We start from the raw sequence: 17,215 nt of genomic DNA on the forward strand, positions 1-17,215 counted from the left end.
ACATAGGGTTGCTATGAGTCACAATCGACTCGATGGCACATAACAACAACAACTGTGTCTCCTTGCTCTGTTCTGACTACTGCCTCTTGGTCCAAGTATAGGTTTCGCATTAGCACGATCAAATGTTCTGGGATTCCCATTTTTCTCAGAGTCAGCCACAGCTTGTTGTGATCCACACAGTCAAAAGCTTTTGCATAGTGAATGAAGCACAGATCGACATTCTTCTGGCATTCTTTTCTTTCTGCCAAGATCCATCTAACATTAGCTATAATATCCCTAGTACCATGACCTCTTCTAAATCCAGCCTGCACATCTGGCAGTTCTCTGTTGACATATTGTTCCAAACATTTTTGAATAATTTTCAGCAGAATCTTGCTTCCATGTGATATTAATGACATCTTTCGATCATTTCCACACTCTGTTGGGTCACCTTTCTTTGGAATGGGAACAAATACCAATCTTTTCCAGTCAGTGGGCCAGCTGACTGTTCTCCAGATCTCTTGGCACAACTTAGTGAACACATCCAGGTCTCTTTGATGAAATATATCAATTGGTATACTGTAAACTCCTGGAGCCTTGTTTTTTGCCAATTCCTTCAGAGCAATTTGAACTTCCTCCTTCATCACCATAAGCTCTTGCTCATATGTCATTTCATGAAATTCTTCTGTGTCAGCCAATTCCTTCTGATACAGTGACTCTGTGTGGAATAGAATTAAGAACCCACAAATCAGCTCAACTGACTTGACAAGGGGAAATAAGGTTGCTATGAGTCGCCTATGACTCAATAACATTTAATAGCAACAACAATAGGAAAGGGAGAAAACCTAGAGAGAACAAACTTGTGAGTTACAAAGAGAAGAACTTTGGAGGTGTTACAGATGTACTGAGAAAGGAGGTGGAGGAAACTGGCTTAGATAAAATTCCTCATATGCACTAAGTGACTCTCACCAGTGACCTGATGGCTGTGAAGTGCCTGTTCATATCCTGTGCCCATTTTTCTATTGGATTATTTACCTTTATCTTGTTGTGGTGCTCAAGTATTTCATGTACTGTCAAATCAGGTCTGACTGGTACAGGAGGAGATTGTCCCTCCTTCCCTGGCAGAGCATCTGGTGGATTTGAACCGTGCGCCTCTGGGATTATAGTTGCAGCTCCTTGCCACTAAGCCACCAGAGCTCCCCTGGTTAGCAATCTGAGACATTAATTACTACCCCAAACACTGAATAAAATTATCAGCAGATTGAGCAAGCAGAAGGAATAGTCCATAAACTAGAAAATGGAAATAATAGTCAAGACCAATGACTATTGCCTGTAAGGATTATGAGATACCTTCAAGAACTCATATTGTTGTTGTTGTTGTTAAGTGCCAACGAGTCATAGGTGACTCATAGTGACCCTATGAATGAAAGACTTGAACATTTGTATAACTTTCATCATTTCTCCATGATCATAGAATTTCTGAAGGCAAGCTATTTCAGAGGTGGATGCCACTCCTGCTTCCCAGCTTGTTTTAATCGGGGAGTTCCACCAAACACTGCCCACCATGTGTAACCATTATCACATTTGACACATCTTTGTCACAGTGTTTAGCATCACAGCAACCATGAGTTACATCTGTACAGCAAATGCATATACCAGCGCTATACCACTTAGAAGAATGTTTGACCAAAAACAGTTAAAATGAGGCTTGAGGGCCACAGATTAAAATCTCCCACCTTTGGCTCTGTAGCATCACTTTCTATCCACTAGGCCAATAGAGATCTTTTGTTGTTCTTGTTTGTTGTTCCAGAAAGAGACAAGATAGAGAAGTACTCAGAAAAAGTATCCAAAGGAATAATGGCAGAAAACTTTCAAAATGTGATGATGGATGTGAATCTATACATACAAAGAACTTAACAAAATTCAAGTGAAATAAATACAAAAGCTGATCTTCATATATAATATAGCTATACAATGAGTGGTCTTGACTCAACAACTTACAATAACAAAAGTTAAAGCTAAAAGGATAAATTTAGAAAGGAGTAAGAGAAAAGTGAATTGTTACTCACAAAATATCACCAGTAAGACTAAATGTCAGTTTCTCTTCAGAAGGACATATTTAAAGTATTGTAAGAAAAGAATTGCCAAATAAAAATTCTATATTTGATCTGCCCTTCAAGAATGAGAGTAAAATTAAAATATTCTCATATAAATGAAATCTAAGGTGAGAAATACTACTGGACATATCTTATAGCAATGATAAAAGTAGTCCTTCAAAAGGAAAAGAAAGAACACTAGAAAATAACTTTGAAGCCTGCATGTAAAAAGCTCCTTTAAACATAATCTCATGACCAAAAGTAAAGGACACATTCAAGGTATTTAATTATGATTAAGTCTACCATGTTTTATACTAACAAACACATAAAAATAAATATAAAATATAAGTCCCACAATATAAAAAAGATGTAAGAGGGAAAATCCAATACCACAAATAGGAAAATTATACTATCTAGGAATCTCTTTTGGTGGGATAATGTTTTTATATGGTTTACATGTTAAGCTGATATTAATTTAAATTAGCCTTTTATAAATATAAGATACTAATGAAATCCTTAATGCAATCACATTTAAATAACTAAAATTATACCAAGAATGAAAGGGAAAGGGAGTTGTTTTGTAAGAAAAAACAAAACAAAACTCAAACAACCAACTGAACAAATCACAGATGGAAGAGGTATTGAGTGATGTGAGGCGCAAAGAAGATACACTAAAACAAAACAAATCAAAACACCAAAAAAACAACCCATCCCACTCCAGTCAAAAATTCATTCCAGTCCTTCAGGACCTTTACTATTGGGATTTGAAAACCTATTAGATCAGTTGTGAGTGTGTTCTAACTTGACAGCAATGACTTTGACAGTCACATTAATAGACCTGAAAAATAATTTAAGAAATTTCAATATATAAATAAAATGTGCCATCACTTACAAAATGCAGAAGATACTTTATTTGCTGAAAGCGAAAATGACTTGGAGAACTTAGTGAAGAAGACCAATGACTACAACTTTCGGTATGATTTACACCTCACATAAAAAAAACAAAAAATATTCACTACTTGTTGAATAAGCAGTACCATAATAAATGGAGAAAAGATTGAAGCTATCAATGATTTCATTTTCTTGAGATCCACAATCAACATTCATGAAAGCAACAGTCTGGAAATAAAATGACATATTACACTGGCAAAATCTGTTGCTAAGGACCTCTTTAAAGTGCTAAAGAGTAGAGATGTCAGTTTAAAGACTAAGGTAGGCCTGACCCAACTCCTCAAACTTTTGGTAACAACATATTGTTTTGAAAGACAACCAATGAATGAGGAAGACCAAAGAAGAATTGTCTTCTTTGAATTGTAGTGCTGCCAAAGTGAGTTGAAAATTCCAATAACTTCTAAAACAAAATAAAAAAAATCTCTGTTGGAAGTGTAACCAAAGTGTTCCTTGTTGTTGTTATTATGTGACCTTGAGAAGAAAATAACTCATAGCTGACCCTCCAATGGGTTTTCAGAGGCTAGAAATCACATGAAAAGAGATAGCTCATCTTCCTCTTGTGGAGTAGCTAGTGTATTTTAACTGCGAGTATTTGGGTTGGAAACACTCTTCCTTATACTCACTATGTCACGAGAGCTCCCTAAAGTGCTCTAGAGAAGCCACAATTGTGAGAATCTGTCACACACAATTTGGGAATATTACCAGAAAGAGGTAGTCCCTGGAGAAGGGGATCATGCTTAGAAACGTCATGAAATAGAGAAAGATGGATTGATTCTGAATTTGGAAAAATGGGCACAAAAGAGATTGTGAAGATGGTACAGGATTGCACAAGGGTTCCTTTCTCGTACATAGCTTCACACTATGAATTAGATGTGATTTGAGAGTACCTCAAGCAACAACAATAGACTAGTAATAGAAAACAATAAAACTCTCTATCCTAAAAGAGCAAAATATGTATTTTCTCCACTGCACATAAATCATTCTTTAGGGTAGACCGTATATTAGACCACAAAGAAAATCTAAATGAGATATTCTAAATTTTTATAGAAAAGTACATTCTGGAAAACAACCATAACAACATGCTTCTCAAATCAGTTCTGACTCATCTGGTCCCCAATCAGGTGTCCAAGGTTGGACAATCTCTACGACCAACCTTTCTAGTTAGCAGCTTGAAGTTAGCACTATGCCACCAGAGCTCCTGATGAGATGTTGAAAAAGATCTAAACAAATTTTGTGTTCACTGATTGCAAGACTAGATACTGCATAGTGCCACTGTTGTAAAACAGGACTGACATTGGGACTGGGGGGAAACTGAGAAAGATGGGATAAATAATGTACACTGAATGGAAATAGATGAGGGAAAGAACTACTTAAAAGGAATATATGATTAGGTATTATTTGTATGATAACAGTCCAGAATAAGAGCGGCATAGAAAAGTTGACTGGCATGTGGATGGGGAATGACACAACAGTGAAAGAATGTTTGTTTTCAAAGAGAAAAGTGAACGGAGGGGAGTAGAAATGAAAATCTGCAACAATGAATGAATGGAAATCCAAGTTCTTTGTAACATTTCATTAAAATCTCCATAAAAAATGATGACTGAATGCAATTTATAAATTGAGTGCAAAATACACTATAAAGTGAAAATAATGAAAACAATCTGGTACTGGTATAATGATTGACATATAGACCAATGGAGAACTGAGAGTGCAGAAATAAACTCTGACACATAGGTTCCACTGATTTTTTTACAAACTAGGCACATTACACTGCAAAGAAACCTTTTTAACTGGGACTTACATGTGGGACTATCAAACTTCCACACTGAGAAACAATGGATTTGGATCTATACTGCATAGCATACACAAAAATTAACTAAAAAAGAAAATGTGGAAAAAATTAACTCAAAAGAGAGAAAAAACCTAAATATATGAACTAAAACTGTACAAATATTAGGAAAAAACAAATAATGAATCTGGATCTAATTTTCACCCATAGATTTTTAGCCTTCAAATCAAAAGCCTGGGTAACAAGAAAAAAAAAAAGGAGAACTACTGAACTTCATCAACTTTTATACATTTTGTACATCTAAGGACTTATCAACAAAATAAAGAGACAATCTACGAATGGGGAAAATTTAGAGGAATTACGTGTTTGGGTTTTTTGTTTTGTTTTAATGATTTTTATTATTTTGTTTGTATGAACCATCAAATTGGATCTGACTGGTACAGGAGAAGATTGTCCCTCTTTCTCGAGGATAGCATCGGGTGGATTCGAACCACACACCTCTGAGATTAATGTGGCTTAACATGAGGAAAACTCTGCATCAAAATTATATCTTTTCTTCAGACTTAGTCTGTACAGTAAGCAAATAATCTGAGGGCATGATTTGAAAAGCATGGCATCAAGATTGGAAAAAGTCTCATCAACAACCCGTAGTATGCAGATGAAATAACTTTCTTTGCTTTAAGCAAAGAAGATTTGAACCACTTACTAGTCAAAGTCAAAAACTACAGTTTTCAATATGAATTATACTTCAACATAAGAGAAACAAACTCCTCACAGTAGGACCAGTAAATAAATATCCTCACAATCATAGCATCATGATAAACGGAGAGAAGATCAAAATTGTCAAATATTTCACTTGGCTCTATAAAAAATAACTGTGTAATTGTCAAGAAATCAAATTATGCAAATTGTAAAAATATGTTGTAAAATTTCTTTAAAAGGTTAAAAAGCAAATATAAGAACTAATGTGTGCCTTATTTAACCAATGATATTTTTCAATTACATTATATGCATGTGGAAACTGAATGATGATAAGAAAGACAAAAGAACTGATGTTCTTAATTTGAATATTGATGAAAAATATGAAACCACTATGAACTGTCTAAAGAATAAACAAGTCTGTCCTGGGAGAAGTACAAGGAGGGATGGGTGTTGCTTAAAGCTGAGGACGATGATCAGAAGGAACCAATTGCTGGGGAAAACGTGGCATGATTGGTAAGTTAGACAGTTAGAAATGGGAGTGGGAATTTACTAAAAACTGCCACAAGAAAACATTTTTTTAAGAACTATAGACATATTCTACAAGTAGATATAATAATGATGGCACAACTAAAAATACTAAAATTCATCTGTTTACTTAAAATGGATGTATTTCTGAAACGCAATCTCAGTGAAGGTTTTTTGTAAAAGGAACTAACTGATAACAAAGATAAAGAAAAATGCATGATGAAAAATTCCTAAATACTATATGTATAATATAGGATCAAAGACTCCACATTTTAGTGTGGCTTATACTTCAACATAAAGGAAACAAAATTCCTCTGTCCTTTGGACAATCAAAAATAAACCTAAAAATAAGAACAATGAAAAGAAAAATTAAATATGTATATGCTATAGAAGATTAAAAGCAAATTATATGTATACATGCATCTGTACAACTCTGTGTGAGTGTGTATATGTGTACGTGTGCGTGTGTGTGTTTGATTTTTAGTTATATTTTAGTTAGTAGCTCAGGGTAAACAGGATTGGCATTCTATAGAGGAGCATAAGACACTAGATTTATTTCATTTCTATTTTGCTTTGCCTTTTTTATCATGGGCAACTGTGGTCATTTTTAAAAATATGAAACAAATATTGAGAGCAAGGAAGTGAATTATATGAACAAGTGACCCTATTATTAAAAAGTTATCTACCGCTTTATTTTAATTCATATTTTGTGAACCATGAACATTTTTTGCCACAATTCCTAGCCCTAGCCATACCTCCACCAACCCTGCCCTTCTAAATCACAAATGATATTGCTGTAGTGGATTTGGTGGAGGGGGAAATTATAATAGTTATAATTCCATAATGTGCAGATTTTATGAGAGAGAACGATGAGATATTTTACATTTTCAAGAGAAACATAACTTTTGACACCTGTTTGAAAAAAAATAAAAAAACTTGAGGGTATTTCACAGTTTCAACAATTGGTAGGATTACAGTCTTTTCAATAGCATTATATCTTGAAGCTGGGTTTGATACCTTTGAGCTGAGGTGTTGAAAAAGAGCATCCCTTGGACTGCCAAAAGAACAAAAAGTTATGTCTTAGAAAGGATGCAGCCAAACTGTTCCTTGAAGGCAAAGATAACAATGCTGCTTCTCAGATACACTGGGTATGTTGCTAGAAGGGGCTATTCCTTGAGGAGGGACAACATTCTTCGAAATGTAGAGGGTCAGTGATGGAGAGGAAGATCCTTCATCAGGTGCATTGACACAGTGACTGCAGCAATGGGCTTAAATATGTGAGAGATTATGAAGATGGCACAGAATAGAGCAGGTTTTGGATCCATGGTTCACAGGGTCGCTTTGAGTTGTACTGAACTCGACAGGATCTAGTAAAAACAAGGTAGTCTAATAATGAGAAGCTGTAATGCAATCTCAAAGACATAGTGTTCAGGTCTACCAGCTATTCTAAAGGAGAATAAAAAACTATCTTCTCCCATATTATTTACTGTCTCTGAAAACCCACTGGAGGGTCAGCTATGAGTTGATATCAACTCTATGGCTCACCACCACAGCATGGATAAAAAAGGAAGTCTGGTGTGAATTCAAGGTGGACATGGATATGGGAGTGATTCCTTTCACCCAAAACTCATAGGACAGCGCTTTGTGTGCCCATCTTTTGCTCTCATATGTGATCAGGATGTCCATCAGTCTTGCATTTTTTTTAATGATTATGTATGTTCACACTGTACCTCTAATTCTTCACATAGAGTTAAATGTTTCAAACACAAACCTAAACTAGATACAGCAACAATTGGAAGAAGTAAATTGAAAGAATGTGTTCAGGTATACTGGTCACAACTTTGAAAGGATAGAAAATCTAAAGGTACAGTCAAGGAAAGTATAGTTAGAAATTCAAAGTTTTAAAAATTATAATGTTGACGTGTCTGGAAAGATCATAAATGATTAGCTCAGAGAATGAAAGACATAATATAGAAGTAAATGTTGCCTCTTCCTAAGAATCTTGACCAGGTTTCCAGTAATCACACTACTAAATCATGCTAGGGGTATAATTCTTAAACTGTGTCACATGTGTAAGAATGGACACCAAAAATTGGAGGAGATGCCCAATATTGCCATACAAAATTTGTGATAGAACCAATCAAGAGTAGCTAAAATTTGGTGCTATGTAATGCCACCATGATCTATGACTCCCATTCAAACAGAATAGGCTAGAATTTATATTCCACACAAATCAATTAATTATATAGCTCATCAATGAATGACAAATATTAAATAAAATTCTGAAACACAAATGTATATATTTATACCCAAAGGCAATGCTAATATTCCTTTCTCCAGGAGAAGCATAATAGTGTGTCTTTGCAGTTGGCATATAATAAAGTTCTGATGATTTTTTTTGTTCTCCCTTTCTTTGTGCTGCTATTTTTAAAAATCAATTTTAATGAACATTTACAAAGATTTTGTATTTCCATTCATTCGTTGTTGCACTTTTCTCTGGATAAATTATGTATACTGCATTGAAACAGATGAGGGAGAGAACAGGTTAAAAGTGATATATGATAGGGTATTATGGTTATCACAAGAGTCCAGAATGAAGGTTGCCTAGTGGAGTGTACTCGGGGCGGGGGGTGGGGCATGGGGATTGTATATCAATGAAAGAATTTTTCTTTTACTTTTAAAGAGTCCTGATGATTTTTGACTGATAAAAAACAAAACAAAACAACTGAAGACCACATTAGTTTAAAACTTGAATACACCACAGTAAGCATTAACTAAAACTTTCATTGCTTGAAAATCTACTACATTTGCTGTGGACACAATATTCTATTTCTTTTTTCCCCCCTCTCCCTTAAATATACAAGGCACAGTTCCAGACATGCTGATTTGTGGGGATCTATCATGATGTGACATTTCCTAACATTGTGTCTCGTGACAGTCTCAGGGAATCCCTAGGAGAACATATATCACACAATATGGTATTCTATGGCTTCCTACCACCTGTTCCCAAAAGGCTTTGCTTGGGAATTCTGGACAAGTTAAGGATGTACAATGCTGAAGTAGGGGTAATAAGTCCTCAATATTTTAAAATTATGGGGCTTTACGTGACTTTGAGTGGTCAGTTCAAGACTTTTAGAGGATGGTGTCAAGGTGAGATGCCAAAGATATTATACTAACATGCAATTTTTTAATTCAAGAAGTTAAAAAAATATTCAGATGAAACATTTTTAAACAAGTACCTCAGCTTAAAGCAGAAGGAAACAAATATAAAACAATAAATAATATGTTGTGCTAAATAATGATAATAACAATCACGGTTCTGATAGCAATCGTAAATAGTAGAATAGTTATATACTCATAAAATTTGTGGATGATAAGGACATACAAGGTACAATAAGTCAAAATAAATCTGGGATTGTCCTAATCATTCGTACAATGGAAGTACCATGTTCAAGATCAGCAAGAAAAAGAACAAAAAAAAATTAAAAAGAAAAAAGATCAGCAAGGATTTTTATCACCCAATTAATGATGTCATTTCAACAAACCTTTGTAAATTTTTCACCATTATGTTCAAGCTAGGAAATTGAGCTCTTTTGGTCACAGAGTATTATGTTTCGGACTATTGGTCAAAAGGTTAGCCATCTGAATCTTCCAGGTGTGTAGTAAAATATGGGTAGTCTCTTCCTGTAAAGATGTCTTTGAAATCCAAAAGAGTATTCTGGGTTGCTTGAGTTGGGATCAACTGAACAGCAATGAGTCATTAAGAAAAAAAACACAAACAAACAAACAAACAAAAATACCACACATTAATTTCATTATATATGCATATATAATGAAATTAATGTGGTGTGGTTTTTTATATATTATATATATATTTTTATATATTTGTTGTTTAGTACCACAGAAATTGGAACAGACCCATAGCTGACCCTGCAGCATATTTTCAGAGACAGTTAATCTCATAAGAGGAGATTGTCCATCCTTCTTTTACAGAGCAGCTGATGGATTCAATCTGCATGCCTTCTGGATTGCAGCACAGCTTCTTATCATGGATATCTTAAACCCAAACTCATTGCCATTGAGTCACTTATGATTTATAGTAATTTTCCATTGGATTTTTCAAGGCTGGAGAGAAGTCTGTTAACGTTTCTCCCTCAAAGTTAGTCTATTTGAACTGCCATATGCATATAGTAATTTCATACATAAAATCCCTAGAGTGTACTTAAATCTTTCTGAAGTGTTCTAGGTGGAAGGGTTGAGGACAAAGAAGATATATAGCATTTCCCTCTTACCAGCATGATATTGTTTCATATGCAGCATGAGGCCAGAATTCACTTACTTTTGCTGCAACCCAGTGGATTATTGACATCCAAATGGCTTGCACTGGGAACACAGGCATCACACTTTGAACCAGTGACAAATTGTTTACAGAAACACTGGCCTGTGACTGAGTGACAGGTTTCATTCAAAGCTCCTGAGAGATGGCAATTGCAAAGCTGGCATCTGAAAACAAGACAAATACATCATCAAAGAGAATAGCATTTTGATTAATTATTCATACCACAAGTTATACCTGTCAATATCACTGCCGAGTAAGATGGTCCCACTTCCCCAAGTAAACATACAATAAAATAATGTGGCGGCGGGGGTAGGGGTTGGGGGGTATCTTTATCAAAACTCTGCTCACACAGACATTATGGCAGATTTGAGAGTCTCACCACCAGATATGGAGTGCACGCCCTGCCAGATATTATCGTGCCAGATAAAGCTACAGCAGCAGTGTTAGAGGCTGTCACAGGGGACCTAAGACTCAATACAAAACAGAGCTGACCTTGGGATTGCCATCCCCAGTAGAACCAGAGCTAAGAGCCTTTGACTAAGTTTGTTGAAGGACTAGGAGTGGATGTGGGCAGGTGAGAAGAGTCATAATTGGTATAACTGCGAGCTTTGTAGCACTGGTTAGAAGCCTCAAAGCTCAAGGCGAAGGAGCCTGAGAGCACATTTTGGAAGGTGCCTTGCTTGAACGACTGTATTCTGCTACTAATCTTAGAAGACATTTAGATTGTTAACAATTTCAACTTGTTCAATTCCACACTCAACATACATGGCCCCAGCAGTCAGGAAACCAAAAGACAAATTTTCCAGCCACAATCAAATGGATTGAGAAGTTATGGTACATTCACACAGTGGAATACTACTCAGCACACAGGAGCAATTTTGTCATTTTGTAATTTATTACCTCAGTTGGGAGGTACTGGAGAGCATTATGGTGAGTGAACTCAATCCGATAAGGACAAATACTGTATAAGACCATTATTGCTGAAGGAGCATAAGCATGAGGATCCAAGTCGGTGGGGAGGGTGGAAGCAGAGGGGTGAGGATGGGGGGGGAACTAATCATGGAGTCACGCAATTTGATGGGGGTTTAAGGAAATGGGAATGAAATTGTGTGAAAAACACTATATTTGTATTTTTTAAATAGACTATTGTGATTTAAAAAAGAAAAATTGTATAAGAAAAATCTGTTGTTAGAAGCTTTTTAGAGTACTGAAGACAAACAATGTCAGTCTAGAGACTAAAGTACACCTGACCCAGATCATGATCTTTACAGTTACCTGTTATGCCTCAGACAGCTGGGTAATGTCAATGGATGGCAGAAGAGTCCATGACTTTGAGTTGTGGTGTCGGATAAGTGTTGAACATACCAAGGACTGCCAAGAGAACAAATTGGTCTCTCCTGGTGAGGGTGAAACAAAGTTGGACTCTGGAGGCAAGGATTTGAAGCTCTCTCCAACATACTTTTGGCATGTTTTCTGGAGGGACTATCCTTGGAGAAGGATATCATGCTTGGAAGGGTGGAGGGACAACACAGAAGAGGGAAACCCAGGATGAGATAGATTGACACAGTGACTAGGGTAATTGGGTAGGTGTGTCAGAGACAATTAGATTGGCTCATGACAGGGCAGGCTTCAGAGGTATTGTATATTGGATTGGCACCAGGATTGGTGGAAGATATATTAACAATCTGCATTATGCAGATGACACAACCCTGCTTGCTGAAATGGAAGAGGACCTGAAGTGTTTGCTGCAGAGGGTCAAGGACTGCAGCCTTCAGTATGGATTGAGGCTCAATGTCAAGAAGACAAAGATTCTCACCACTGGACCAATTGGCAACATCAGGATGGATGGTGAAGAGATTGAGATAGTTAACAACTTTAGTCTGCTTGGCTCCACATTCAACACTCTTGGCACCAGTAGCTAGGAAATAAATAAAAAAAATGTATTGCTATAGGAAAGTCTGCTGTTATTGACCTCTCCAGGGTACTGAAGAGCAATGGTGTCACTCTGGAGACTAAAGTGAGTCTGATACAGGCTTTGGTCTTTGCAATCACTTGTTATGTGGCAGAGAGTTGGACAATGACTAGGCAAAATAGAAGGAGAATTGATGTCTTTGAGCTGTGGTGCTGGAGGAGAATATTGAATGTACCATGGACTGCCAAGAAAACAAACAGATTCATCCTGGAAAGAGTTAAACCAGGCTGCTCCTTGGAGGCAAGGATTCTTGGGCTTCCTCTGACATACTTTGGACAAGTTGTAAGGAGGGACCGGTCCTTGGAGGGGACATCATACTTGGAAGAGTGGAGGGACAGCACAGGAGGGGAAGACCCTCTATTAGGTGGATTGACTCAGTGAGTGGGGTAATGGGTGTGTTGAAGACAGTGCAATTGGCACAGGACAGAGCAGAGTTTAGGGCTATTGTACATAGGGTCCCTATGAGTGGCACATAGCAACAACACACAACATGAGTTACAGGTGATTTGACTGCACTTAACAACAACAATGTGAACCTGAAAGACAGCCTTTTGATGTCCCTAGGAAAAAAACCTCCAAAAACAATACACTGTGCTTACAGTAAACTTGAATGGCATCTTCTCTTTGTAAACTAACAAATGGCAAAAGTTATTATTGCATTGATTATTTGGAACACTCATTGATCCATTACAAATTTCATGTTCTTGCTAAAACAGTTAAAAAGTTTATATTAGAGATCTATAAAATTATCTTTTAAGAAATCACAATAAAAAGGTTTTTTTTAAAAAGTTTAAAAAATAAATTAAATTTGTAATTTAGAACACTGAAAATGATAACCATTGTTCTCACCTGAAATTCATTTCTTTGTATTTTGAAGGCTAAATTTCACTAAGAAAATTTTATAATGTTGAGGGAAACGTTCAAAAAACTGATAACGCCCTCAGTATAGGTTGTATTTTCATTCTCTATTTGATTTTCTAAGCTCATTTATTCAGAGTGGATGGAGAAGAGAATTATTCTGATTTATGAAAAGACATTAATGATGCAAATATAACGTGATAACTTCATTCTGACTTAAATTTGTTCCACTCTCAGAGTTGCCTGTAAAAATCACTATCTTGGCATTTTGCTGTGACAGAAACTGAAACTTGCCTCCTGAGAGTGAATTATTCAAACACTTAGCCTATGCCACAGCATTCATTAGGATAAGCAATCGGGGCACCACAACACCTCAGAATAGCAAAAGTAGCACAAGCGAGAAGACCACTCACCTTTAAATGGAGCTCTCTATGTGATATACTTTAAGCAATATTAAATGGATTCACCTAGCTTTTCCAATAAAGATGCTGGATGGATAGAGTTACTTTATCCCACAACAACTTTTATTGTGTGATCTCTTGGGTAATCATTCAACACCCTTAAAAGGCCCGATAAAAGCTAACACTGCCAAATAAGCTGCAAATTTGTTTCATGGACTAATATCCCCTTGGGAATAAAGAAAGTACAGTTTCTCTTAAGAATAACGGTACTGTAATTTGCCCTTTTTATGGTCATGACAAAAGGACATTTCCTCCCACAAACAACTCTATTCAATGCTTCATCCATAAACTGGTATCATAACTCCACTTCAAAGAGTCCTTTTGTTTAGGCTACTTTAGTGTTTCAGCTGGAGAAAATGGAACATTTACATTAAAATGTTGTTATGTGCCCTTGAGTCGACTATGACTCATTGTGATTTTATGAATAAGTGATCTGAACCCTGCCCTATCTTGCACCATCCTCATCATCTCTGATATTATTGAGCCCATTGTTACAGTCTGTCAATTCATTGAGGGTCTTCCTGTCTTATATTGACCTTCCATCTTTTCAAGCATGACTGTCCTTTCCCAAGGACTAGCCCTCCTAACAACATGCCCAAAGTAGGTGAGATACAGCTACAATCACCATCCACGCCTCCGAAGACATGGAAGAAACATAGTATTTTCTTTATATAGAAGAAAAAAAATATTTTATTTACTCTTTATTTCAGTAGATACTCTTACCCAGAGCATATTTTTGCAGTCTTTTACTACATTGGTGAACGTAAGGCAATTTTTCCCCAGTTCAGGAGTTGTGATAAATATTTATATGTCTCGGTTTGGACACGTGGCCAGGAGAGATCGGTCCTTGGAGAAGGACATCATGCTCAGAAGGATGGCCGGACAGAGCAGGAGAGGGAGAGCCCAGATGAGACTGATCGATACAGAAACTGGGGTGGTGGGGGTTGGTGTGTGAGAATTAGTGAGAGTGGCTCAGGGCAGGGAAGGATTCAGAACTTCTCTACATAGGGTCGCTATGCATTGCAGGTGACTCAACCAATAACATTCTCTGACAGGTTTGGAAGCAGGAATAGCATCCAGTTCCTAAACAATTTGCCTCCAGAAACCATATTAAATTTGATAAATGTTGATAGTTGTAGAAGGGCTTTAGGCATTTGTGCATAAGGTCGCTGTGAGTCATGCTCGACTCAAAGGCAATCAACAACAGCAACAACAATCACAGAGTTTGTTGGTTGGAGGGAGAGGGTGAAATAATTAGGAAAGATTCAGTGGGAATCTAAAAAGAAGGAGTAATAGTGGGCTTAGATCAACAGTGATTAACTTTATAAGTCACAATGTATGCGAATGATCTTAAGAAACACAGTACAAATGGGAAAAGTAATAAAATGCCAAAAAAAAATTAGCACTTCTCTTTGGAAGAAATGTTTATTAAGTGATTTTAATTTTATTACTGTTCCTTCATGAGACTATCATATTTATTTTACACAGAGTCGATCTAGAGTAGTAGTATCTCATGTATAACATTGATTCAGTTCTTGATGCAGTTCTATTTTCTGCCAGTGGAGTGCTACATGTATAACTTCAAGTCAGCTCTGTGCCCTCCCATCCTTCTCCGTGAAGCAGCTGGTGGAGTCGCGTCATGTGGCCTTTGGTGGGCAGTGCAGTTCTCTACTGCTCAGCCATCAAAGCTCCCTTCAAAATCCAAGGAATATTAAATTCTGAATGGAAATGCAATAAAGTGTTTTTCTAGGAAAACCTACCCTGTCATGAGTAATTAAATGCAACTATTCCTGATGTTACAATCTCTTATACTGGCCATTGTACATTAAATTTATCTGACTCAACTTACCCGCTTGCCTTCATTAAGAGAGAATTTTGCCCAAATGAAATGGAGGGGAGGGAGGGGAGGGCTTTTCAAAATAATGTTTATTTCTGGCTCAGAGGACACTAGGGTTATTTTGTAATTAAAGTTTAAATAAAATTATTCCTATAAATTTCTCAGCCACTCAAAACGTAATTTTAAACCTATCCAAGAATCTTTAGCAAATGAGCTACAAGTTGGAAGTAATTGTATAAGTGAGTCCTCCTCCAGAGTGCCTCTTAAATGAAATGTGTTTCACCTTTATTAAAACAAAATTATACATAATAAAAGAAAAGACATTTTAAGCATAGAAAGAGAAACACCAAACTAAGATGAATTGTGATATTGATTTTCCTGGATAAATGGTTTTTGTAATATTAATATAAAGAAACCTTTATTACATTGACTCTCTGGGTACAGCCGGAGCTTCCACTACAATCTGTTTAAAATCTTCATTTTTCATCCTTATGGGAAAACCTCACTTGCTAAATGGATTTCATGAAGAGTAATCTGTCAAGATTTATATAGATAAATAATTTGTGCTGTTTATTGACCAGTTCATTATGGTAAACAAAACAGAGTGAAGCATTGCTAATCTCTGCTAGCACACTCGTTATAGCTCTGCTTAGGCCCTTATGTAATTCAGTGTTTACTGGATACAATGAGGAAGAAGTTAATTGGCCTCTGTCTTCTAAATCACAAATCTCATATATTTTCTTTCCCAGGGATTTCTACTACTTGTACAAACAGTAAGAGAAAGAGTTATTCTATTTACTATTTGTGCAGAGGCATTGCTATTAATGAAGACAATGTGTTTCAATAGTGTATTTCTCTGCCAGTAATTCCATCATCTGAGGGAGAATATAGGAGGTTTGGGGATCTATAGAGATAGATATATCTATTCATTCCAGGATGTAGACCACTTTATTGGAATTAGTGAACATTAGCAAGAAGAGATGGGCTTTTCTCCAAAGCCTATGCATGTGGAGTGTGTGCATGCAGTTCGAGGTTACAAGCTTCTCCACGGGAGAAGGATACGCAGTCGCCTCACGTATGATTAACTGTCTCTGAAAACCTGCTGGGAGGTCAGCTCTTGGTCGGTTTCGACTTTATGGTACACAACAACCACTGTATACATAGAGATATATAGATATACATACACTTCGGGCATTTTGCTTGAAGAGGCTATTTCTTGGAGAGGAACATGAAGCTGGGAGAACATGGAGAGTTGATGAAGGAGAGGAATACCCTCAGCTATGTCGATTGCTGTACAGAGGTAACTCGTGATTACTGTGATGCTGAAGCCTGTGACAGTGATGTGCCAATCGTGGTAATGGGCACCCATGTTGGACAGTGTTGGCTGGAGCTTCCCGACTAAAACATGCCTGGAAGCAGGAGCGGCATCCACTTCCGAAGTAGCTTGCCTCCGGAAACTCTATGTACGAGCAGTGGTCAGGCCTTTCGTTCATAGGGTCACTATGAGTCATCTACGACTCGACGGCACCTAACAACAACGACAGTAACAGGTGGACTGATACAGTGACTGTTGCACTTTTTGGCTTTTGTGTGTCAGGAAGTGTGAGGATAGTTGTTGTTGTTGTTTTTAGGCGCCGTCGAGTCCCTTGCGACTCATAGCGACCCTATGTACAACAGCCCTAAACTCTGCTCTGTCCTGTGCCAAT

General features: G+C 36.9%; 1 protein-coding gene across 1 annotated transcript in view; it reads right to left on the bottom strand.

Annotated features, from left to right (window-relative positions):
* USH2A (Usher syndrome 2A (autosomal recessive, mild)) overlaps positions 1–17,215 on the bottom strand; it is a 1,454,174-nt gene that overhangs the window by 1,108,269 nt on the left and 328,690 nt on the right. Inside the window, exon 14 of the mRNA XM_006890571.1 lies at positions 10,382–10,545. Within this exon, the coding sequence (XP_006890633.1) occupies positions 10,382–10,545 (164 nt within the window). The remainder of the gene's footprint in view (positions 1–10,381; positions 10,546–17,215) is intronic.

Source organism: Elephantulus edwardii, unplaced genomic scaffold (genome assembly GCF_000299155.1).
Source record: "Elephantulus edwardii isolate Elephantulus edwardi_28Jun2011 unplaced genomic scaffold, EleEdw1.0 scaffold00090, whole genome shotgun sequence".
Classification (NCBI taxonomy): Eukaryota; Metazoa; Chordata; class Mammalia; order Macroscelidea; family Macroscelididae; genus Elephantulus; species Elephantulus edwardii.